This window comes from Bombyx mandarina, chromosome 07, assembly GCF_030267445.1.
Source record: "Bombyx mandarina strain Sakado chromosome 07, ASM3026744v2".
NCBI lineage: Eukaryota > Metazoa > Arthropoda > Insecta > Lepidoptera > Bombycidae > Bombyx > Bombyx mandarina.
Genome location: NC_143214.1, coordinates 5,875,088 through 5,901,697, shown reverse-complemented (window position 1 = coordinate 5,901,697; position 26,610 = coordinate 5,875,088). Strand labels below are relative to the sequence as shown.

The following is a 26,610-nucleotide window of genomic DNA, read 5'->3' as shown; positions in this document are numbered from 1 at the left end:
TTGTGGAAGTCCAGAGAAGGTTTAAAATGTAGATAAATATGAAAATGCACGGAATTAAATAAAAATAATAATTATTTAACGGGAGAAATATACAGGGTGGTTGTACCTACCCGTACGGGCTCAAAGGACGCCCTATATACCTAGTCAGGTCATAAATTCTGTCACATGTTTAATGTAAAATAATTGAGACAAGTTTATTCATTATGTAACCATTCATATACCAAAATGAACTTAACAAAACATAGATTCTTGTGACACTAAAGTTTATTCAAAATTACCTCCGTGATTACATATACTGCCTTCAATCTGCGCGGCCAGTCGTCTATCGCAGAACGAACAAGGTCCATGTCAATATCGGCGGCTGCCTTAATCAAGGATGTCTTGAGTGACTCCAAATTGGGATGAGGCTTTGAGCACACCTTTTCCTCCAAGTGTTGCCATATCTTGTAATCTAACGAATTCAAATCTGGACTCCAGTCTTCGTGCCGTATGAAGTCGATTTCACGCGCTGCCAGCCAGGCTTGTGTGCTCTTCGCTCTATGAGCTGGCGCCGAATCTTGTTGGAATACCCAGTGCCTGTTATTGAACATGGTATGAGAAACAGGTTCCACAAGGTTCGTCAGGACTGTATTTTGATACACAACTGCATTCGTTTTTACACCTTTCTCACAAAAATGTACCTCTGTTAAGCCCCAATAAGAAACTCCCAACCATACCATGAGCGAGGATGGAAAATGACCTCGTTGGACACGCGGAATACGGTTGCTCGCTTCTTCACTACTGTGTGCGTACACCTTATCATTTTGTTTGTTGTAGCTCTCTTCTACGGTAAAAAAAAAATTATCCGAAAAAATAATTTCCCGATATTTTTTCCCGCGTACCGCTTCAACAAAGCGCGGCATCTCTTCAGTCTCAGGTCCATTAGACGAGCATTCAAACGATGTCCTGTTTTTCTTCGATATGCCCGAAGCCCTAAGTCTTCATTTAACACCCTTTTCACCGTGGTTCTGCTTAACCCCATCTGAAGGGCCAACAGTTTCTGCTTACGTTTGGGATTTCTTTGAATTCGCGCCTTCACAGCTTTTATCACTGCTGGAGTCCTAACAGACCGAGGGCGACCACTTCTTGACCTGTCATCTACACTAGAGTCTTCATTGTATCGTTTGATAGTACTATAAACGAATCTTTTGGTTATATTAAAATTTTTCAGTATGTTAAAAATTTGAATTGGCGCGTAACCGCAACGATGCAACGCAATAACTGCAACACGGTCTTCTTTAAGCGTCCACTCCATATTTAAAAATGAGTAAAATTCTAAAAGTATACATTTTTATTTTCATGAACAGTTCGAAATTCGAATTCAATAAACTTTTTTGTGGCCAGCATTCTAAAAGAAAAGTTTTTACTGTGTGACAATACTTATGACCTGACTAGTTATAGGTATAGTACACTAGTCTGAAATCATATTTAATAATACCAAGCTAGGAATTTTTGCGTCACGGATATTAAAAATACATATGTATATGTATGTACAAAAAAAACTATCACAACTTATACATAGCTGCTTAATTCCAGACATGACTTCGAGGTCAAGAAGGGTTGTCATGTGGAGGCTGTGCGATTTAATATATAAAAAAAATATATGACATTATTTTTCTTTTAAACAAAATACATTGCTGAAATTCTGATAGTTTATGTGTGTTACATTTAAAATGGCTTAGACAGGTCCGGACAACATTACACGCACTACGGATAGTCCTTAAGTGTATGTGCTTAAAAGGTACCAAATTAAACCAGTTCCACTGGTCATTATTATAATTTAATTGGTAATTCAAAATGATTTAAATGTGTATTTTACTAACTTCTTGCTAGTCATATTACGTCATTAGAAAAGTATTTCTGAAGTGGTATTCGCAGATTTAATTACATTAGATTCAAAATAATGGAACGCATTATATTTCCCTATTCTTTGTTTTGGCATCAATTACAGAAAAAAACACCTTTTTTTTTAACGCTGGGGAATCCATTTACGGATACCCGGTCGAGGACAGAAAACAAACAGAAAAAAACACCTAAAAACGAAATCCTAAAAACAATTGGTACTTTTTTGTGCCTAATTTAAGCTTTAGTTTATTTTAGTGGAGAAGTACTCAGCCCATTTTATGTTAAATGGAGCCACGACCCTCAACATTGACGACTATCGACGCAAGGAGAAACAGACGCCGTAACGCCAGAGTATAAAATGTCGGTACGTGGACAGAGTCGGGTCAGCCCACTGAGTTTCTCGCCGGGTCTTCTCAGTGGGTTGCGTTTCCAACCCGGTGGTAGATTCTGTGAAGCACCGCTCTTGCTAGGGCCAGTGTTAGCATAGGTAGGAAGAAAAAAAAAGTCGGGTCAGTCAGAACGAAGCGGTCCGTTTTAACTTTTATTTATTTATTGCTTAGATGGGTGGACGAGCTCACAGCCAACCTGATGCTAGGTGGTTACTGGAGCCCATAGACATCTACACCGTAAATGCGCCAACCACCTTGAGATATAAGTTCTGAGGTCTCAGTATAGTTACAACGGCTGCCCCACCCTTCAAACCGAAACGCATTACTGCTTCACGGCAGAAATAGGCGGGGTGGTCCTACCACCGGTAATTACCACAAGTATTTATTGAGAGTTACGAATCATGATGGATCTGCCGCTCAGCCATCCCTGGCGCCGTCATATACATATATTTAAATTTATTATTGACATATATATGTATCAATCTCTTGTTCCAATTCTAGAATTTAACCTAGTTTGGAGGCAGATAAAAATCATTTATCTCTTATCTATAGAGTTCTATTATATATTTCATGTGTCATGCTGTTTCATGTTTATCGAGGAACTGTGTATATTAAACGAAAGCTAGATGATAAATTACATAAATAAATAAATTATTCAGCGATACTCTTAATATTATGTATCTGATTATGGAAATTTCGAATTTAATTTGAGATATCTAAATAATTTGGTATAATTGTATTATTATTGGTAAAAAGTGGATGAGGTGAGCCGAAGACCGGGCTCAGTGGTGTGATGATGATGACGATGATGATATTATTCTACCTCATGATCACTAGTTCTGGAACTATGTCATGAAGTCTGAATGATACATACGCAGCTATTGAATATTCAAAATATAAATTTACCATATTTTAAAACAATTTAATTTTAGAACGAATATAGATAATATAAATAAATAAGAGCGATTTATGGTTATTAGTGAACGATTTAATCATAAATTCATAATAACCTATTGAGGTTCTCTTTTTGCGATTCTTAATTTGAATGCAGTAACCATTGCGTAACCAAAGGAGACGGAAAATCGTGGGCCAAAAATGTAATAACTTGGAATGTAGTCTAAAAAAATTGTCATATTTTTTTATTTAAGAATATAAAAAATCACCTCAGTCCTTTTTCTGGGACCGGAGAAAAATAAGAATGTGTTAGTTTTTGTCGGCTTAGCGGTGCTATCGATTTAATTAATCGATTACAGGATTCTAAAAAGAAAAACATTGCACTAGGCAATCAATGCAAAGTAATTAAATGAGCGATTTATACTTGTTGTATACAAATACGGTATACGGCGAATTTAATTGCCATTATATACATAAATAAAGAAAAAGTATATTATTACTTAACAAAGTAATATGATTATCGATTTCAAATCGATTTAAATCAATTGTATTTTTAATGACAGCTTTGACATTAAGCTGACATGACGCTTGTTCATAGATTATACACTTAATATTTGGCGCTTGTTGGTTTTTCCTGCTCTACTCTTTTTGTATTTTCGACGCGTTTTGAGTGTGTATCTATCTGGCTGTTTTTATTTATTTTCAACGATCACTGCTTTATTATTACGGATTCCAACCCTGCCTGCCTTTTACAACAATTGCTTCTACACTGGACACCGAAGATCGCTCACACGTTTCGACTTGAAATTGTTGAATTGGATACTGGTGAAATTATGGATCGCTGTGTGAATTGTGGGATAACAATTCCATAAGCCGTCGACCCTTGGACAGTGTTACAGTATGGTTGGATTATATTATATGGTTGGACCCTTGGACAGTATTATATTATGGTACCTACCTTAGCTGGGCTAGGTACATACCAAAATAATATTGTTCCCCCTGCACTCTTCCTGAATGACAATTTAATAATAATAGTTGAAGGTGAATACACTAGGTATACAATACGTTTTGTTTTATTTTTTCGACGCCTTTTAGGTAAATCCATACCTGATTTATATCATTTATATTCATTCATAATATGAGATTTAAAAGATTATCCAATGGATATAATAAACATTTAGGTACTAAATAAGTTATTATTCGGCTCTTTTATAGAAATTGTAACATAACCTAACTTTTACTAAATCTTTATTAACTCTGCTCTCAGATTGAGAAAACTTTTAGAATTTTCAGCAAGGTACTGATAAATCTGAATCTATTAATTCATACTAGTCTCATCACGTTACATTCGGGCCCAAAAGTGTATGTAGTCGTTTCAGTCTCCTTTTTGAATTTGAATTTATAAAAGTTTCGTTAATAAAAAGATGCAATTACATAATTTTTTTTAAAACGACACAAAAACGAGTTTGTGTACAGCGATTATATAAATATACTTAAATCATAAATATTGAATTAATTTGATGGCAAAAATAAATGTCATAGTTTTACATTGTAATTTACCATTAGAGTATCTTGTCGATTTTGGAGATACGAGGAGACTTAGAGCGAGGTATTTTTTATCGTAATACTTTGCGTAACGAATATTCATAAACACATTACTGTCTTAAAAAAGAAAAAAAAAAAATTATGAGACCGTATGAAAAAAATTGCAAGGTATCTACATGATATCGAAATAAGAACACACATCGTCTTTCCGCATTTAAAGTGTAAAATTTCCAAAAATATTCGAAATTGAGTTAATATGCGGAATCATTTGGTATCACCTGTATTTTTCTCATAAATACTGTCAAAAGAGCGTGGTTTAATTTTAGTTTTTTCTTTTTAGTTTACCTATGTTATGACTACTATTAACAAAATTAATACATAATTTTATCTTATTTTAAAAGACAAATAATGTAACTGGTAAAAAATAAAAAGTAAATGTTGCAAAGATGATTAATATTAAAAATATCACAATGACATGTTAAACCTTTAAAACACTCTCCTGTAAAATAAGTAAGTTTTGAGATTATACAGTTTTAATGCGAGAAGACGACATCCGTATGAAAGCGATTGTTGTAAAAAGATAATCCAGCCTCTGTGTCTATGATTTTTAGACTCATAATTTGATGTTTTTTGTAGTGAACGTGATAAAACTCAATTACCCGCCAAACAACACCGGGGTCAAAATACTTGCGCGACGTGGGAGGCTATCCACCTGGCCAGCTTTCTTAATAAGACCACAAGTAATTATACTTAGCATATGACATGAATATATTTTTTCTTTTATATTAAGATAGCTTTGGTACTGTTTCTTTGGGCCAGTGTTGAATTCATGCCATGCATAAATTAAAGTCTTTTAGTTTAAAACGTAACAGGTTTGGTTCTCGCCGATTTCTGGTAGATGTCAGAAAGATATTTAGGTAATAATAGACTATCTAAAAGGTTCCACGGACATAATATGTGTGGTTAAAATTTTATGATACATTGAATTTTGTCAATTTTGTACATTTTTTTTAAATTGAAGAAAACGAAATGACTTTATGCATTGAATGAATTTTTTTGGCGGAAAGAGAAAATAACAAATATTTTTTCGGCTAAAAGGACATAATTCGAGGGGTGAAAGGCCCCTATTTGGTTTAAGCGATGTTTCGCTTGATACGCGATATCTATCTTTGTAATTAAAGATGCGATTTATTTGTTATTAGCATCAACAGTTCCATGTTTTCAATTGAGCTTCAATCAAGTTGACCCCATTCAAATACTTGAAGAAGTTTTTTGTTATAAATTTTTTTTTTAATTTTAAATCTATAAATGGCTCTCCTGTAAATTTGAAAAAATGTCGCCAAACCATATTGTAAGTTAAATAACTTTTAAGCCCGTCGATAAATAAATAATCCACGATTAACGTCATTTAAAATGAGCGGGCATTAAAATTCACAATTCCCAAGTAGGTATTACGTGTAATTCAACAACAAATTCAAATCTTGGATACGACGCGAACGTTCCGTACAACTAATAAACGCTAATATTGAAATTACGGAAGCTCGTAACTTTTTATTGTGTTAGATACCTATTATAAACTAAAATAATCATAAACTATTAAAAACCATTACAAACAACAACTATAAACGAAACACGTTCGCCTTGTACACTTTTTTGTACCTTCCACGAAATTCGGAAGAGAACCTTGAACCGTAACAATTGTACCATCAAATATTTTAAACATTCATGTTGCCTTCAAAGTTCATGTCATCACGGATATCACGTAAAATTTTGCCGTCGCCGAAAATCCTTATTTAAAGTTAGACAAACATTAATATTATAACAAGACTTATGTGCGGAATGTAGTAAAACAGTGTCTGTTAGTATTACATTGACGATTGATTGTTTATTAGCACTGTATGTTGTTTAGTAATAGTTTAGACTAGATTATAAGTGATATATCATGATAGTACGTCCTCAGAAATAATTGATGCCTCGTACAGTCTGGCTGCGGAATGAACTTACCACCTCGATGTGTGCTGTGCGCTTTGACATGTGCTTCTTCAAACGATGTTTGAGGAATTTTTTTTATTGCTTTGATGGTTGGACGGGCTCACAGCCCATCTGGTGTTAGGTGATTACTGGGGCCCATAAACATCTACAACGTAAATGCGCCACCCACCTTGAGATATAAGTTCTAAGGTCTCAGTATAGTTACAACGGCTGCCCCACTCTGCAAACCGAAACGCATTACTGCTTCACGGCAGAAATAAGCAGGGTGATGGTACCTACTCGCGCGGACTCACAAGAGGTCCTACCACCAGTATAATAGATAGGCAATGGCTTGGCTGTCCCAGTGGCATTACTGCCGTCCGCTTTGCAAAGGAATAGAAAAGTATTTTGGTTCCCTATAATGAGACAAAGTTTTGAAACTCGAACCTCCTAGAAAACTTGCTTCCCCATCTTTCGTATCTTATTGGACTTCCTTAATTACTTCCCGTATTTTTTTAAACTACTGATAGTCGAGAGTAATGTGTTGTCTGTTTCTATCGTAAACCAATGATTGGTTCCGGTCTGAAGTACGAAATGACGGTTATTTTAATTCACTATACCACGAAGCATTGGCCTTAACGCTGTATCCCTTGGTACCACTTAGCATGGGCCGTATATAATAGACCTTTACCTGTTTCAACCAAAAAAAAAGGGTGCGTGTACTTATGTACGCGCGTAAGAAGTTATACTTTATTTTTATTAAATCTATTTCTTGTTTTTTTATGTAAATTTTAATCAATTTGAAAAAAAATCGATTAAAGGACATCCTCAAACACGCATATTGGACATCCCTTATCTTGACATCGTATAAATTCGGTAATTCTCGGTACGGTTCGGAAAGTTCACCTGCAGCTATATTCAGACTTGCCAAGTTACTTCGGTCGTATTGTAATGAGCGATTTAGTGGGCAACTTCATTCTGATAATTTTGTGTCACGGTGCGCGCGCATCGTGAAATTTCACTCTCATCAATTTTTCATAACGCCCCTAAAGAAGTATAACTTCAAAAACTAAATTTTATTCCGGACAACTAGTAAAACGTTCGAGTTAAAAACCAACTCATAAAATGGTAGCTTTCACGTATAAAATTGAAACCTTGAAGCCTTGAAAACAAAATTCATGATTAATTTGCAATAAAAAATATTCCATAGCTCACTACAGCCACACAACAAAGCTGTGGGCTTAATTTATGTGTCGATGTTAAAAGAAGATCAACAAAATCACTTCAACCATCACAAAGCTGGCTTCGTCTTTCGTTAAGAACCGGAATAATTAAAAAAACAAAAACCCATGTTTCTGTTAATACAAAACTATTTAAATTAAATTAGGTGAATCTGATAAACGTAAAACAGGAAAGTTTGTGACAACTTTCTCTGATTAAGTAAAGTAGCTCTGTTTTTAAGTGATGAAAGCCAAGTGAATAACATTTTTAATGAACGGTAGTGTTGACCATTTGCTAGCTACCAATTTATTTAACCTTGCTTATGTTTATTATATGTACTACACTCATTTAATGTACAAAATGAAACTTATTAATTTTCGCAAGAATACACCAGAACTTTGCTTACAGCCAGCTGTGTTGATTTGTTTATTTATTCAAATTATTCAAATTAGCTTCTAAACATATAATATACATAAATTATGTGACATATTTTGTTTTGAATATTTAGCAGTCGGACAATAATTTTCAATTTTATATTCAGATAGTTCTACTTAATTATTGACGTCCTTTTAGAAGGTTACAGAACTTCGTGATATGCGATTTTTATTTTCGTAATAAATTTTATTTACAACTAAAAAGGATATAATATTAAACAGCAAAACTATTTATTTATTTTATCTAGAAACATCCGAAATAACATTTTCATTCTCAAGTGAACATTAACACATTCACATTAGATTTCAAATTCCGCATTGTTTTCTTTCCGAAACAACCAACCTATCGTTTTTGGAACAACAGATATATAATCGGCTTTCCTTTAACCTTACTCGGTAAACACTTAATTTTTATTACTGCCAGTCGAGAACACGAAAATATTTAGCATAGATTCGTTGGCAGGTTGCGACTTGGACACGGCGAAGCATAAGCTCGTCGTCTGTCGCGTATGCGAGGAGTAACGTCGTGACCTCATCGCAAAAATAGCAGGCATCGATGCTGGGCGGCGACAAGTCGTGGAAGGCGATGCTCGACTTCTGCGGGTGCACCATCTCGCAGAAGGAGGTGGCGGGGCGCGTGAGAGAAGCACAAGCCTGCCGCCGTCGATTGGGGGCCAGGGAGTCGGATATCGCCCAAGCCCTGGCCCCCTATGTTTTTCGGGTCCCCCTCACATGTCGGTCTGGGGACCGGCGAGGGGACCTTAGAAGATGACGTACAAGCTGCTCTGCACGCGTTTTACGCAAGAGCATCCGGGTGATGGAAGGCTGGCTATCCTCGACCCACGATGGTTCAGACCCAGCGGGGTATTCCGTAGGCACAACCACTCTAACCGGCGCCATATAGGTGGGCTTCGGATAGCCTGCCGACCTAGAGGGCTGGTGGTCGTGGCGTCAACGACCGTCGGTCCGGCGTCCCGAGGGGGAGAATGATGAGAGAGATGTGCTCCGCACTAAGCACTTCAGTATCCCCCTTTGCCTTTTCATGAGCTCTGTGGCATGCGAGGTTCGGACGTGGGTTGTTGAGCGATAGGGGGTTTTAGTCAGTTCGACTCCGACATGCCCCGCCTTTCATCTCCAGTAGAGGGTGGAAGTCCGACGATTACCTCCTGACCCAAAAAAAAAACGATTCGCTAGCACGATCAACCTGATGACGTCATTATCGTATTCTTATATCAGTCTCTACTAGAAACACCTTATTTTAGTCTTTTTTTCTTTCGTTTGAGTCTCTTTTTTAGTCTTCGTTTTCGGTTCCAAACTGTTCTAATTACGTTCATAGATAGCACATAAAACCACGAGTATTTTTAAATATTCATGTAGCGACTCTCCAAATCACAGGTTGTCAGTCCATTTTGAATACACTATTATATTCTTAGCCATTAGTGACAATCCGTTTGTTAAAAAACACGTGTCATGATGAAAAAAAAACCCAGCTGATATTGAATAGTGTGAAGATAACATATTATTATGATTGTGTAGGCGTAGGCTTAATGAATGCTAATTTAATTACTAGACTATACCGGTTTGTTTTTGTGTCGGAAAAATTCAATGGCTTGCTAATGGATAAATAAAGCTATAAAACAAATTTTTGACATAATAAGTTGGCCATAACTCCGTTATAATTATTTCGAAAACTACAGTACGTTTGATGATTTATGATATTGTTAACCTAGGTAAGGATAAATTTGAATGGAATACGTATAATATCCAAGTTACTGGAGTTGGTACACGAATTTAAATTTTGCGTTCTGTTCGAAGGACTGAAGAGCCGCTAAACAAGTTAACTGAGACTCAAGGTGTGATGGCCTTAAGTATCTAAAGCGTGCTCACGAGTGGTCACGATTAGCAGTCCGTTAAGTTGCGTTTGGGCCTCAACCAATGTTAAACTAGTAAATTAAAAAAGTTTTGAAAATTTTATTGCCCTTGTAGGCAGACGAGCATACGGCCCGCCTGATGGTGAGTGGTTACCGTTATCCATGGACTTCAGCAATGCCAGAGGCAGAGCCAAGCCACTGCCCACCAAAAATACGAATCATCAATTGAGAATGAAAGTGCATTTCGTATCGAAAGTTCTTAAGAACTCTGTTAACTCGTTCGGTCACATTCCGTAAAGGTGTTTTTTTGTTTCATCCCACAGTCATAATATGTTTACTATAAATTAGTTTGAAGTTCGAATGCGTCTTATAATATCGTTCGAGTTTTGTGCCTTTAACTGTTAATTTCTTGACGTATCTTTTCGGAATGACGATGATTATAACTGTCATTAATGATGACTCTTTAAGGAGCTTCTTTATTTTAAGTCATGTTACGTGCTAAATTACTCCTCTTTGGAATTATCTATAATGTTATATGTACCTGAAATACACAAATGCAACAAGAACCGCTTACTGCGACTGTTCGTCGCACATGTATACTCTGTGTTACAATGGCGAGGTTCACGAGCAAATACCGAAAATCAAACAAAAATTAATTTCATTGTATTTTTTTTACATTGTATTTAATTGAAGGAAATACAATTTTTACATTACGATTGTTTGTTTCTATATTTGGAATTTGGAAAGACACCATTCCAACATAGCAGCGGTCGGGGAACTTTTTTAATTATTACCCCAACATATTTTTGTATAAGTTTATATTACCCCATGGCGAAGAACAAAAAAAAAAACGAAATCGTTTCCTTTTAGCATCTTTCATATTATAGCCCCCATGATAATTTGAAATTACCACGATTTTAAAGAAGTTTCACTTCAATATATGCTTTTTATTCACAAAAGTTTCATTTTTACCCCCCAAAATTTCATTTTACCCCATTTGGGGTAATTTACCCCGGTTCCCCGACCGCCGCAATACACATTAAAATTTATCATTCCAGTTTTCTTTCATTATAGACAAAAAAATAATCTTAATTTCAGGTACCGGAAACTCCGATATGGCTCCTTTCAAAGGGTCTACACAAGGAAGCACAAGAATCTCTTTGCCGTCTCCGAGGTTGGGCTAAGCCGGAAGACGTTAAGGAAGAATTCGAGCAATTAATTCAATACCATGACAAATTATATAAATGCGTTACTTGTACGAACGAGGAAGAAGACTTAGGCGTCTGTCAGCACAAGGCGGGTGGATTCTTTAAGAAGACTGCCTTTAAAATTAAGAACGTGTTTTTGGTCAAAGAAACGATACGCCCCTTTATGTTGGTCGTGGCGTATTTCTTGTTTCACACGTTGAGTGGACTGGCCCCAATCAGACCGAACATGGTTAACGTTTGCAAGGCTTTAGGAATGAAATACGACTCAAAGTCAATTGTTGTAAGTACAGAATTTTCACGTAAACCTCAACAACAATAGTTTGTCGATCTATCAATGGAAGAAAAGGCTTATCCGGTGGAAAATCTCACGTTTATATTAGATATCTGACAGCCACAATTCTTTTAATTCTCAAGGATTTTGGTTACTTTTTGTTATTCAAAAATATTTTTTTTAACTTTTTCCTATCTGAAAGGTAATTAGAAAGAATCAGACTATTTAATTGAACTGACATTTATACTTAAGGAAATAACAGAATAGAACATTCTTATTTCGGAAAAAAACTATCGAAAATCTACAAACAACAAATTCTATAAGTTTTTTATTTAATCCAGTCCTCCATAGGCGGGTCCAAAGTGCCATGACTTACCTTATATTCGGAATACAGTCATATCGCTGAGAAGAATTGACAATAAACTCAAAATTTGTACTTTTTCGACTAGGTATATATTTGTTACGATGCAGTAAAGTTACTTAAGTTCCCTAGAACTCGAAGAAACAGATCTACATTACTAGGCTATGTCGGAAAGTCTGTACAGTTTTGTTGCTGTACTATAGGGTACCATTGTAGCTCATAGAAGTCTTCACCATTTTTGATTAGTTCAACTTCTTCAACTTCTCACGTACTTCAAATTTGAAGATATACAAATAGTAAATTAAAAAAAAGGCGTGTGGCACTCGGGGATTGCCGCGGTAATAAAGCTATTGCAAAGCATTTTTTATCAACTTATGCAATTACAATTAGACAATAATAATTTAACATTAAAACAATAATAAAAATAAGACCACGCTATATTTATAAACATTAACAAAAGCAAAACATTAACTGTCCCCTTCACACTCATAAGCTAGACCGCGTGAGAGAGAGATGGGCAGACTTTTCATGAAGCTCATGCAGTGCGACGTCACGCCGCGCGCTTATTCGCAAACACTACACCAGCGCAACGTGTGAATGTGTTGAACGCGAGCTACATAGTAGGCGTAGTGGGGGTGTCAGGTTATTTTCGTTACGGAATTTATTGATTCAGTCGCCGTGCTCAAGGCCCGCGATAGAAGCTATGCAATAGAATAAATCAATGAAACTTGAGACGAATATCTACTTTATAACAATTCCGTGATGGATCTTAGAAAACCTATACATTTAAAAGATCGACTAGTATTTATTGGCACAAACATCGATTTTTAAATATTAGATAAGATAAAATATCGTTACATCTTCAATACTTGAACTGTTGACATGGTCAGGGACATCGTCGTTACGTACAATTAGAAAAAAAAAGTGTGTGTGTCCGCTCCGACGCACGACTGGAGTTTACTGGATATAAAAAATTAAACGAAACAATACGAGAAATAGTTCTATATTACGACAACACGATACACTACAGATTATTAACAAATTAACGAGACACAAAACAAACGACTAACAAATATATGAAAATACAATAATGAGAGAAACGCGCGATCAGTACGAGGCTTTGTGGCGGACTGCCGGCGCAGCAGCCCGGCGTCACCTGCGATAACGCGGCCGCGCGTTGGCTCCTGATTGGCGCGCGCACGCATCACGCAATCAGGAGCCAATCAGGCGCATAACGCATTTCGTGTGACATGCTAGTACGATTTTGATTGGCGCGCGCACGCATCACGCAATCAGGAGCCAATCAGGCGCATAACGCATTTCGTGTGACATGCTAGTACGATTTTGATTGGCGCGCGAACGCATCACGCAATCAGGAGCCAATCAGGCGCATAACGCATTTCGTGTGACATGCTAGTACGATTTTGGTCCCCATAATTTTCATACCCCGGGCCTATATATGTAAATCGATTCTAAAGGAGTAAACTCCAAAAAAAAAGTGTGTGTGTCCGCTCCGACGCACGACTGGAGTTTACTGGATATAAAAAATTAAACGAAACAATACGAGAAATAGTTCTATATTACGACAACACGATACACTACAGATTATTAACAAATTAACGAGACACAAAACAAACGACTAACAAATATATGAAAATACAATAATGAGAGAAACGCGCGATCAGTACGAGGCTTTGTGGCGGACTGCCGGCGCAGCAGCCCGGCGTCACCTGCGATAACGCGGCCGCGCGTTGGCTCCTGATTGGCGCGCGCACGCATCACGCAATCAGGAGCCAATCAGGCGCATAACGCATTTCGTGTGACATGCTAGTACGATTTTGATTGGCGCGCGCACGCATCACGCAATCAGGAGCCAATCAGGCGCATAACGCATTTCGTGTGACATGCTAGTACGATTTTGATTGGCGCGCGCACGCATCACGCAATCAGGAGCCAATCAGGCGCATAACGCATTTCGTGTGACATGCTAGTACGATTTTGATTGGCGCGCGCACGCATCACGCAATCAGGAGCCAATCAGGCGCATAACGCATTTCGTGTGACATGCTAGTACGATTTTGGTCCCCATAATTTTCATACCCCGGGCCTATATATGTAAATCGATTCTAAAGGAGTAAACTCCAATAAACTCCAAAAAAACATTTCCTAGTTTCGACATCATTCACATAGAGTTGAACACTTTAAAAATAAATGAATACAAATTCGGAACGACTTTTAACTCTTGAATGAAGTCGCGTTAAAAAAAGTGTGTGTGTCCGCTCCGACGCACGACTGGAGTTTACTGGATATAAAAAATTAAACGAAACAATACGAGAAATAGTTCTATATTACGACAACACGATACACAACAGATTATTAACAAATTAACGAGACACAAAACAAACGACTAACAAATATATGAAAATACAATAATGAGAGAAACGCGCGATCAGTACGAGGCTTTGTGGCGGACTGCCGGCGCAGCAGCCCGGCGTCACCTGCGATAACGCGGCCGCGCGTTGGCTCCTGATTGGCGCGCGCACGCATCACGCAATCAGGAGCCAATCAGGCGCATAACGCATTTCGTGTGACATGCTAGGCGCATAACGCATTTCGTGTGACATGCTAGTACGATTTTGGTCCCCATAATTTTCATACCCCGGGCCTATATATGTAAATCGATTCTAAAGGAGTAAACTCCAAAAAATAAACTGGTCGATCGCTGGCTAATGTTAATGATGTATTAGATCTTTATCGATGAGTAAGACTGTTAAGAAACTTGTCTAAATTTACTTAGATTTCTATCTAAATATTAAACAGATCGTAATAATGAAAAAAAAAAAAAGTAAAAATTTGAATAAACAATTATGTAGTAAAGTTTTTTCGAAGTTGCACTCTATATTTCTTAAAGATATGGAGTTATTTCTTTTTATCGATTTTGGGAGAAAAGAAATGAAGTATGATAAAAATCCATATGTTAGGAGAAAATTAATTTTGATCAAAATCAAGCGAATATTCAAGACGAGATTTGAGTTAAAGAGAAAGTGATACCATTCAATTCCAGATCACAAATGATCTATACTAATATTATAAAGAGGAAAGATTTGTTTGTTTGTTTGTTTCGAATAGGCTCCGAAACTACTGGACTGATTTGAAAAATTCTTTTTCCATTAGAAGCCGACATTGTCCCTGATGAACATAGGCTACTTTTTTTTATTTTTTTTTTTATTTTTTTTTTGGTTTCATGTGTGTTTTAATGTTTCCGAAGCGAAGCGAGGGCGGGTCGCTAGTATTGTAATAAAAATTATTCAATATTAACATGAGAATTGATTTGAAATTTATTCCAGTTATTTATTATTCTTTGATTAAACTGACTTAATAATATTGTATTATAGTTCAAAGAATATTGACCGATGTTCACCTTTTGAGCTATTTAATAAAACTGCTATTTATCAATCTGAATTGGTATAGTAACCTGAAATTCCAAACAAGTTCACAAAACACGTTACCGGTAAATGTTTAGATAAAAGATTACTTTTTACGATAGATACTAAATAATAAAAAAAAGAACTGTTACCAGTTATCGAAACAGGTTAAATAAGAATTGTAAATAAGATCGGATCAAACAACAGTTCGATGAATTAAACAGTTATTTCACTACCACGTGCCTGGAAGACGATAACTCACAAATTTATCTTTAATACGATCTAACTATAAAGCATGTTTCCAAATTTTTAATAAAAACTGGCTCCTTGTGGTATAGTATAGTATTTTTTACAGGTAATGTGTTTATACAAAATACTTCAGTCTCAGCTCTATAGAGTGTGTGTTTTAACGTTCTCCATAGCGTAAAAGTAACTCAAATTTGTATGCAGTTGAAAGAGCGCCCCTAGCGGCAAACGTAGGTGAATGTTCTAACTCCATACAAATTTGATTTAACTTTTACGTTATCAAGAATGTTAAAAAACTCGCGCTAAGCACACTGATCACAAGCATACCCTAAAAACTACGTAAAATCTTCCACCGGGAGGTTATTCGCCGGCGAGATCAGCTGTCTTAATTTTTTTTGTTTGGAACTCATATTGTTATTTGTATTATATGCGAGATTCAAGTACGTCTAAAGCACAAGGTAAATAAAGCAACTACAAATAATTTTACTTTACAGGTGGTAGTTGGCGCTATGTACATTTTACTGAGTCTGGTCTCAGCGTCGATAGTCAAGATCATCGGCAAAAGGAAGTTGATCCTCGGATCACTGTTATCAACAGGCTTCGCTAGTTTGGGCATTAGTATTTACGCGAAACTTCGGATACCCGCTGAAGTGTTCTCATACGAGGTCGAAACTTTCACGGATCATAAAGAATTGCTGCCTGTTATATTGTTTATGACGCTGGTATGCTTCAGCAGCCTTGGTATTCCGTGGGTGTTGCTATCCGAAGTGTTTCCATTTAGGTAAGACACTAAAACTACAACTACTGCCATCTATGATTTTACATATAAACTACATAAAAAAGAATTGTGTTTAGTTTTGAAATATCCCGAATGATGTCACTACGCTCGATTAATTTGATCCTTATTTCCAGGAGTCGTGGTGTAGCAATTGGAATGTCAGCGGCAGTTAGTTACGTAATTGTCTTCATTGCTACAAAAAGCAATTATAATCTAGAAAAGGCTTTCCACCTTAGCGGCGCTTTCGCAGTTTACGCCACATTTGCATTTATAGGAACAATTTACCTTTACTTCTTTTTACCGGAAACAGAACTGAAGAGCTTAGAAGAAATCGAAGCATTTTACAAGAGCGATAAAATCATATTTGCTGATGATTTTCTCATCAACGCTTTCAGACAGAAGAGGGATCTTAATAACGAATCCACCAAACCTATGCTAGTCACTAAAAGTTAAATAACATTTCACGTAAAGCTGTTAAAAATCATCGTTGCTCAATAAATTAATAAATTTGTAAATTTTATGGAATCGTGATTGATTAAATATGTTATGTTTTCGTAAATTGACATTAAATTCCATATATCTCGAGACTGGCATGTCTATGATAAACGCTCGAAATCAGAACCATAATGTCAAAAGTGTCACTTTGTAAACAGGCACATATCAGCTTTACCGCTGTTAAGTTTACTTTTCATTCATTCCTAATTCGAACCATTGACCTAATTGCTCTAATTATCACATAGACCAGAAGTTGTATTCGAAGATTTTAAAACGCAAGCGGTTGTTCTCCACAGCCTTACAGACATATATCTTCACACTCAATCGCTTTCGCAAAGGAAGTCTATTCGGAAATTCTATTCAATCTTTTTTTTTTTATTGCCTAGATGTGTGGACGAGCTCACAGCCCACCTGGTGTTAAATGGTTACTGGAACCCATAGACATCTACAACGTAAATGCGCCACACACCTTGAGATATAAGTTCTAAGGTCTCAGTATAGTTACAACGGCTGCCCCACCCTTCAGACCGAAACGCATTACTGCTTCACGGCAGAAATAGGCAGGGTGGTGGTACCTACCCGTGTGGACTCACAAGAGGTCCTACCACCAGTAAACCGATCCGGAAAGATTAGCTCGATCAAAAAATCGGATGTTTTGTTGCTTTGCTTTGTTTCATCCTGCCATATGCGAGGAAAAGATTGAAGACATTTTTCTTAAACTTAGCACCCGTAAAATTTGTTTTGAAAGTAATACATACTATTTTTTTTATGATTTTAGTAAAGATTGTATTTTAAAGTTTTGAGTCTTATCAAATTTGTGAGATTATTAGTTAGTCTATATTATAAGGATTACTTTTTAATACTTTAGACCTGATTTCATTTCTATTTTATTTTTGATTATATAAAATCAGCGTAAAGTAAAAAATAAATAAAATACTGTGTTAAGTTAAGTAATTGTTAAAAGTCAATAAGAAATTGTTTTCGAAAATATTGTTTTTATTCACTAGTTTCAAATTAAATATGACTAGAGGTCCCGCAGTAGTCGAAATTCGACTATAATTAATTGGAATTGTAAGTTTGTACACTACTGTGATTGTATTTTATACTTCTATAATCACAAATTTCGCCAAGACTACACTATAAAAATATTAACAAAGACAATCCATATTCTATTCTCAATTTGACAACAGACGTCAAGAACAAAAATTTGACAATAAATAGTATGCATGCGTGTTGCGTCAAATACATGGTATGTAGTGTGTGTAATGTTTTCTTTATTGATTTAATGTATTTTTTATGCATTATTTAAAAAAAATATTAGCCGTGTGCACTTCTTCTCTATATTCTGTATAAGTGTGGAAAATTTCATACTCCTCCGTCCACGCAATTTTCGTAAAAAGGGATGCAAAGTTTTTGCTTCACGTATTATTAAATATGATTACAGCTCTGTGAAATACGTCAGATCACAGTCAATAGGTCACGACAGAAATAGGCGGAGTCGTGGTACCTACCACTGCGGGCCATAAGAATCCGGTCACCAGCTTTGTGCCTCAAGAAAAACTAGCTTTTTTTATTGCCTTTGTAGGCAGACGAGCATACAACCCACCTGATGGTGAGTGGTCACCGTCGCTCATGGACGTCAGCAATGCCAAGGGTAGAGCCAAGCCGCTGCCTATCGTTTACTCTCCACAAGCCTCGTTTGAGGAAGGACATGTCATAGCGCTCGGGAAGCACCGTGGAGGGAATTCGTTCCAAAAGCCAGATGGTACAAGGCAAAAAAGATCTCTGGAAACACACTGTGGATGACCACAGTGGCTCCAAGTAGTACTCTACTCCGGTGGCCGGCGGTGCGATGGTAAAACGAGATGATGGTAACATCTCAAACAATTCCTTAGAGCACTCTCCATGAAACATACGGTACAAAATACAGAGGGAACCGAAGTCCCTCCGCAGACCCAGAGGCTTCAAACGATCCGTGATAATGCAACTCATATCTCAAGGTGGATGGCAGTATCCATCGCTGGATTTTCTCAGTGAGTCGCGTTTCCGATCCGATGGTAGATTCTGTGAAACACTGCTCTTGCTAGGGTTAGTGTTAGCAACGGCGTCAGGTTTGAGCCTCGTGAGCTCACCTACTACTTAAGGTCACGCTGAAATGGTTTCTCAAGACGATCAGCTTATGTAGGAAAAAAATCGGAACAATCATATTCGAGGGATGTAATAACTATTTAGTTTAACCGACATATCACTTGTTACGCGACATTTATCTTTGCAATTAATGGTGCGTTTTATTTGGTATCAACATCAACAATTCGATGTTTTTATTTGAATTTCAATTAAGTTTGCTTTATTTAAATAGCTGAATAGGTTTATGATATTTTTTACGAATTTTAACCTTTAAATGGCTCTCCTGGAAAGTAGCAAAAATGTCACTTAAAGCAAATGGCTTTTCACCTTCGATCATCACTATTGTTGATCGAAGCTTTTCACCCTTCGATATACGAGTATGTATTTGTCGGTCAAGCGGCAACGAAAGCCTAATGAATATCAATACTGAAATATATAAACTTCGATGTTTGATATCCTCGATATCCTCGATATTCGATACTCTCGAAGCCTTGGCTCAGTGAATTTAAACTATAATCTAGAAAATACCAAGTTTTAGCATTCAGGAATTTTCGCTTTATAACTCAATGCCTTCATATAACATTGGTTTTAAGTTAATATCAGCAAATTTATTAGGGAAGCTCTGCAGCTCAATAAAGGAGGTTAAGAAACAGATTCCAATATTCGCTAAATCACTCAACGGTTTTAAAAGCAATTTTACAAGCATTTCTTATTTATTACGTTTTTATTGTAGCACTCTATAAAAATCTCTGGTTTCACCTTTCTTTGTAGTCGACCAAGATTTCGGTCTTCCGCAATTCGGCTCACAGTCTGCTTCTCTATAATTTGGTTCGTCGTACGTTAATTTCATAATCTTTGGTTCAGATTTCGGGGGCTCGGGTTCTGTACACGGAGTGCTCTCAAAGTCTGAAACGATTTTTGTTTTTACACAGAATCTTATCTTATCTTATACCTTTAAACGAGCCATTCTTGTATATTAATAATCTTGTATATTATCACGGAAACGGCTCCAACGATTTTCATAAAATTTCGCATACAGGGGATTTCGGGGGCGATAAATCGATCTAGTTACGATTTATTTTCAGAAAATTTTGTTTTATTCGTATTTTCAATAATCAACTCTTCCCGACATCTATTGGCGAATAATAATACTATTTTTCTTAATTGAGATCAACTAGCCGCTTTAAAGACACAACAAGATGGCGTTATCAAAAAAAATGTCATCATCTAGTATAAAAAATATTACATTCGTTTCTTCAAGCAAATTAATAATAATTATGGTAATAATTTTAAACAGTAAAAAATTTAATAATAATTATGAAATAATATAATAACAAAAATAACAAAAATAATTAATGAAAAACCCAACACTGCCGTAGCAACACATTAAGTTGAAATAATTCGATTTGTAATCACTTTTCATTTATGATGAATATTTTAGCATATCACTACATATTTAAGATAATATTTAATTTATATGATAATACTATCAAGTTTCTCTTGATGCCAAATATTAATTTGAATTTAACCATGAATCGATTGCATCTCCTTTATTCGCGTAGATGTTTCTAAAACATTTTGGAGTGTTTTAAACAAAGTTGTATAGCATTTTTCTCGATGCCTTCAGCTTTAACACTAGGAGCAGGCTTAGGGACCCCGGTAACCGTACTCATCGAACTCGGTAAAGAGTTCGACGTGCAACCTAACCCATTCCTAAGCCCGCTGAGTTTCTCACAGGATCTTCTCAGCGGGTCGCGATTTCGATCCGGTAGTAGATTCATTCGCGAAGCAGGTGCTCTTGAGTTGTTAGGTCTCCTACGGAGGCGCTCGGGCAGCTGTTAGCAACTCCACCTAGCTGAGCCGTTAAACACACAAGATAATTAATTTTTTTATTTTAAATATTATTATTTTTTTAGTTTTTTTTAGGAAGAAACGATTACTGCTAAACCCATTGGTATTTCCAGTTTTATCAGGGCAGGTGAGCGAACACGGGCTCTGCCAGAAGGGGTGGGATTTGCTAACAGCATATCGAGCGCCTCCGAAGGAATCATAACAAGTCAAGAAAAAAGACTTCAGGCTGATTATAAAGTTCACTCGGAAAGCAGGATGATTCGCTGCCGAATTAGGCAGGATGGTTACATCTAACCATTCATACTGTCATCACATACCACCTGTACTCGTTAACTCCATAATGCCCTTTTATGCACAAACGTTCCTAAAGTTTTCTTTAAAATGTGTACCTACACTTAAAGTTTTGTGAGATCTCGCTGTAACGGCATACGCAAACCTCAAAAATGACTTATTTACACTCGAAAGATCTCGAGAGCAAAACTCACGGGCCCCATGATCACAGTTATACTCGTACAAGTCGCACTGGTCGAGGAAGCTTCTAGTGCAATTGTCGGCAGTAGAGCCGCATACAGGCTGGTTGTCATGAATGCACGTTGATGCCATATCGCAATAGTTTATTGGCTAAAAACGAAAATAAATCCTTAAAAAAGTTTGAAGTCGTCGTGGCTTAAAGGATAAGACGTCCGATGCATTCGTATCGAGCGATGCATCGGTGTTCGAATCCCGCAGGCGGGTACCAATTTTTTTAATGAAATACGTACTTAACAAATGTTCACGATTGACTTCCACGGTGAAGGAATAACATCGTGCAATAAAAATCAAACCCGCAAAATTATAATTTGCGTAATTACTGGTGGTAGGACCTCTTGTGAGTCTGCACGGGTAGGTAGCACCGCCCCGCCTATTTCTGCCGTGAAGCAGTAATGCGTTTCGGTTTGAAGGGTGGGGAAGCCGTTGTGACTATACTGAGACCTTAGAACTATATCTCAAGGTGTGTGGCACATTTTACGTTGTAGATGTCTATGGGCTCCAGTAACCACTTAACACCAGGTGGGTTGTGAGTTCGTCCACACATCTAAGCAATGAAAAAAAAAATACAAAAAAAAAATTGAAAATAGAATTTTTTTTCTGTAAACGACAGTCTAACTAATCCCTTCGCATTGTGTAATTACCGAAACCAATTGACATTATAATCATGCGATGTGGATCCTTGAGACATGAAATGGAATTCTGTATTGTATCTATCTAACACACATATACGACACTTGTATCTATACCTATTCAGGTCATAAATTCTCTCACATGCTTAATGTAAAATAATTGAAACAAGTTTATTCATTATGTAACCATTCATATACCAAAATGAACTTAACAAAACATAGATTCTTATGACACTAAAGTTTATTCAAAATGACCTCCGTGACTTTGAATACAGGCCTTCAATACGCGCGGCCAGTCGTCTATCGCAGCACGAACGAGGTCCATGTCAATATCGGCGGCTGCCTTAATCAAGGATGTCTTGAGTGACTCCAAATTGGGTTGAGGCTTTGAGCACACCTTTTCCTCCAAGTGTTGCCATATCTTGTAATCTAACGGATTCAAATCTGGATTGGATGAGGGCCAGTCTTCGTGCCGGATGAAGTCGATTTCACGCGCCGCCAGCCAGTCTTGTGTGCTCTTCGCTCTATGAGCTGGCGCCGAATCTTGTTGGAATACCCAGTGCCTGTTATTGAACATGGTATGAGAAATAGGTTCCACAAGGTTCGTCAGGACTGTATTTTGATACACAACTGCATTCGTTTTTACACCTTTCTCACAAAAATGTACCTCTGTTAATCCCCAATAAGAAACTCCCAACCATACCATGAGCGAGGATGGAAAATGACCTCGTTGGACACGCGGAATACGGTTGCTCGCTTCTTCACTACTGTGTGCGTACACCTTATCATTTTGTTTGTTGTAGCTCTCTTCTACGGTATAAATTTTTTCATCCGAAATAAGAATTTCCCGATATTTTTTTCCCGCGTACCGCTTCAACAAAGCGCGGCATCTCTTCAGTCTCAGGTCCATTAGACGAGCATTCAAACGATGTCCTGTTTTTCTTCGATATGCCCGAAGCCCTAAGTCTTCATTTAACACCCTTTTCACCGTGGTTCTGCTTAACCCCATCTGAAGGGCCAACAGTTTCTGCTTACGTTTGGGATGTCTTTGAATTCGCGCCTTCACAACTTTTATCACTGCTGGAGTCCTAACAGACCGAGGGCGACCACTTCTTGACCTGTCATCTACACTAGAGTCTTCATTGTATCGTTTGATGGTACGATAAACGAATCTTTTGGTTATATTCAAATTTTTCAGTATGTTAAAAATTTGAATTGGCGCGTAACCGCAACGATGCAACGCAATAACTGCAACACGGTCTTCTTTAAGCGTCCACTCCATATTTAAAAATGAGTAAAATTCTAAAAGTATACATTTTTATTTTCATGAACAGTTCGAAATTCGAATTCAATAAACTTTTTTGTGGCCAGCATTCTAAAAGAAAAGTTTTTACTGTGTGACAATACTTATGACCTGACTAGGTACTATCACAGATTTCTCACCCCCAAAACCGAAACTCATGATTGCTTTACGGTAGAAATAATCGAGATGAAACATTGAGGAAAAATAGAATTCGGTAGGTAAGTTTTTAAATTGTAATATTCCATTTTACAAAAAAATCTTCTCAGCGTTAGAGAAACTATTCTAAATTATTTACATAACTAGACTGAGTGAAATAGAAGCAGGCATCAGAAACGAGTCCGATAACCACATTTTAATTTTTTTCGAACATTTTTTTACTTAACACGGACGACGCACGTTTTTCGATGTTAATAACTTACTTATAGATACTTTATATCCGAGATTAAAATCCACAAACGTGATTATTTCAAATTTATTGACGTAATTATTACGTCAAAATTTACGTAAATTTAATTTTGATTACAGCAGACACTACTAGGAACGGGAATTACAGAACATAGTACACAGTACATTAATGTAGTTAATAATGTTTTTTTATTGCTTAGATGGGTTGACAAGCTTGTCACAGCCCACCTGGTTGTTAAGTGGTTACTGGAACCCATAGACATCTACATCGTAAATGCGCCACTCACCTTGAGATATAAGTCCTAAGGTCTCAGTTTAGTTACAACGGTTGCCTCTCCCTTCAAACCGAAAGGCATTACTGCTTCACGGCAGAAATAAGCAGGGTGGTGGTACCTACCTGAGCGGACTCACAAGAGGTCCTACCACCAGTAAATGTAATATATAATACACATGTAAGAAATTTTCCATGATTTATTTGGTGAGTCTCGTATGGAATATTCGTATCCAAAGATGAAACTAAGTCCGGGCTCGAATTCTGAATTCATATATGTATGTATGTAATCGAATTCGTATATGCTCACGAGCGACTTTAAAGATGAAGCATCACTTAATAAAGAATATGAATAACAAAGAATAAAATAATACATACATATGCTAAGTGGCTTAAAGTTCCACGTGCATGCGCCAGCACTGAAATTTTATAAGCATTGACTAAAAATAAAAGAAAACGACGTCAGTGACGATAAATTAAAGAAATAAAGAAAAATTAACACAAAAAAACAATAGAGTCAGCAGTCTTTGTGGATTGTTAAGAGGTTTCAACAACCAAGAAAACAAATTAAAAGAGTTATTGACCCCTTGCCTTCTTTAAAATGACATGTCTGTATAAGAAACTTCGTATAACTTAGGCTGGCCACATCGATGTTCATAATTAACTAATATCAAAGTTCAATGCCACTTTTTAACTGACTACGAAGGAAAATATCGGTGCACATAATCATAGCATACGGTTTTAAAAATGTCTTACCGATTGTAAAAATACAAAAATGCATAATAAATTATAACACTTGGAGTCATTTCCAATAAAAAATTTATCGAATCGATTTATGTATTATATTTTTTACGACAAATTTCTATCGTGTTGCGTAAGTAACAATTTGTTAGAAAAAAAAATTGAGCCAGCAAAATTTCAACTTAATTCTCAAGTTTCAATGTATATTTCTCCAAAATACAAACAAAACACAGAGGCAACTTGGTATGTTAACGCCTTATTTCATGGTTAACAACGCATGAACAATGACTTGGTACAAGACAAGCAATTTCTATAGCGTTCGCATTTTAATTTTATAACAGACATTGGCATACATTTTAAAATATTTCCTGCAACACTGGTCCGTCTATTCTTCTTATTAAACCGGTTTTTACCCACGTGACGCAGAACAGCTAATGGATTTTTTTATATGAAATTTGTTCTCGGTCCTATGAAACTAGCATAAACAACATGTGGCTGATCTTTAAATTTCTAGGCACGTGTTTACTACACGCCTAGATAGCAAGAACTAGGGGCTAGAAATTTAGAATTTTCGGTAGCACAAAAATGCTAGGTATACTTTTTACTATGGACTAATTATTATAGACCAGTTGATAGGCATGTAATGGTAGTTCGAAGGAGGGGTCAATTAGCACCGTCTCTTCAGATTAATATTGTCATTAATATTTTCTAAAAGTATTTTGCTTTAATATGTATCTAATTATGTTAGTGTGCATGTAACTGATAATTTGTCATACCACGCGAACGATTGAGCTAAAAATATTATGCATCTATTTTATATGTGAATCGAAGACACGTTCAATTGGTTGCTACAATGATTTAAGAATAAGTCATTGGGCCTCGTTGTGCAATGTTGGTTATACATAATATGTGTACTGTTAATCGATTATTAGTCAATCGAATAGTCGATTTACTTCAACTTTTTTTAATACGCTACGCTTAAACTGTGAAGTGGCAGCTCTGAAAAACATAACCCCTTCTCTTAGGGTATTGTCATAAAATATTAATAACGGAATCGATCGATAATAAACTTTAGCGTTCTCTGAGTTTTATACCAACAGACTGCCATGGCCAATCCGTATTTACTGGTGATAAGGTGTATTATAAAGCCTATTTCTACATTACAACCTTGCATTACAGTTGCCTAATCTTGCATTACAGCTTAAGTGGTGGAGCAGCGGTTATACAAGACAGTCGACCTAAAGTTTGAAGGTAGCTGCATTCGCGAATTGATTTTCAAATTTTACGATAACTTTTTTTTATTTTTTATGATTGAAAGATTATTGGTGGCCCGGAGGTCTTTCCAGTTTCATCAGGACAGGTCGGTGAGCAAAGCCTCAGCCAGGTGGATGGGATTAGTGAACAACTGCCCGAGCACCTCCAAGGAAGACCTAACAACTCAAGAGCACCTCATTCGAGAATGAATCTACTACCGGATCGAAATCGCGACCCGCTGAGAAGATCCGGCGAAAAACTCAGCTGCTGATGCATGGATTAAGTTGCACGTCGATGTGTCTTCAGTGGTGTGATGTGTCTTTCTTCAAACGAAGCTTGAGGAGAGTTGATAGACCGCACCTTGCCTATGCACTTAGTATAGGTATTGCTCATTTCATTTAGCAACGACGTCTTTACGTCAGATGAGCTATATGCTCGTCAATCACCTAAGCCATGTTAATAGTCTCGTCGTTTCTTACCAAAATTACTGTCTTACCTAGACATA

General features: G+C 36.7%; 2 protein-coding genes across 3 annotated transcripts in view; one reads left to right on the top strand and one right to left on the bottom strand.

The window, feature by feature from the left end:
* LOC114251418 (facilitated trehalose transporter Tret1) overlaps window positions 1-17,981 on the top strand; it is a 60,929-nt gene extending 42,948 nt beyond the window's left edge. For both annotated transcript variants that reach the window (XM_089728539.1, XM_028185669.2), the window contains 3 exons: window positions 11,308-11,697; window positions 16,215-16,501; window positions 16,633-17,981. In XM_089728539.1, coding sequence (XP_089584665.1) covers window positions 11,308-11,697; window positions 16,215-16,501; window positions 16,633-16,951 — 996 coding nt within the window. In that variant the 3' untranslated portion in view covers window positions 16,952-17,981. The remainder of the gene's footprint in view (window positions 1-11,307; window positions 11,698-16,214; window positions 16,502-16,632) is intronic.
* A 1,863-nt stretch (window positions 17,982-19,844) lies between these two features.
* Window positions 19,845-24,891, bottom strand: LOC149502629 (uncharacterized). Its single transcript, XM_089728575.1, has 4 exons — window positions 24,867-24,891; window positions 24,489-24,529; window positions 21,457-21,592; window positions 19,845-20,026 (listed from the first exon to the last, which is right to left on the bottom strand). Exons 1-4 carry the CDS (start codon window positions 24,889-24,891, stop codon window positions 19,845-19,847), a joined length of 384 nt encoding a protein of 127 aa, XP_089584701.1.
* Between the last annotated feature and the right edge of the window lie 1,719 nt (window positions 24,892-26,610).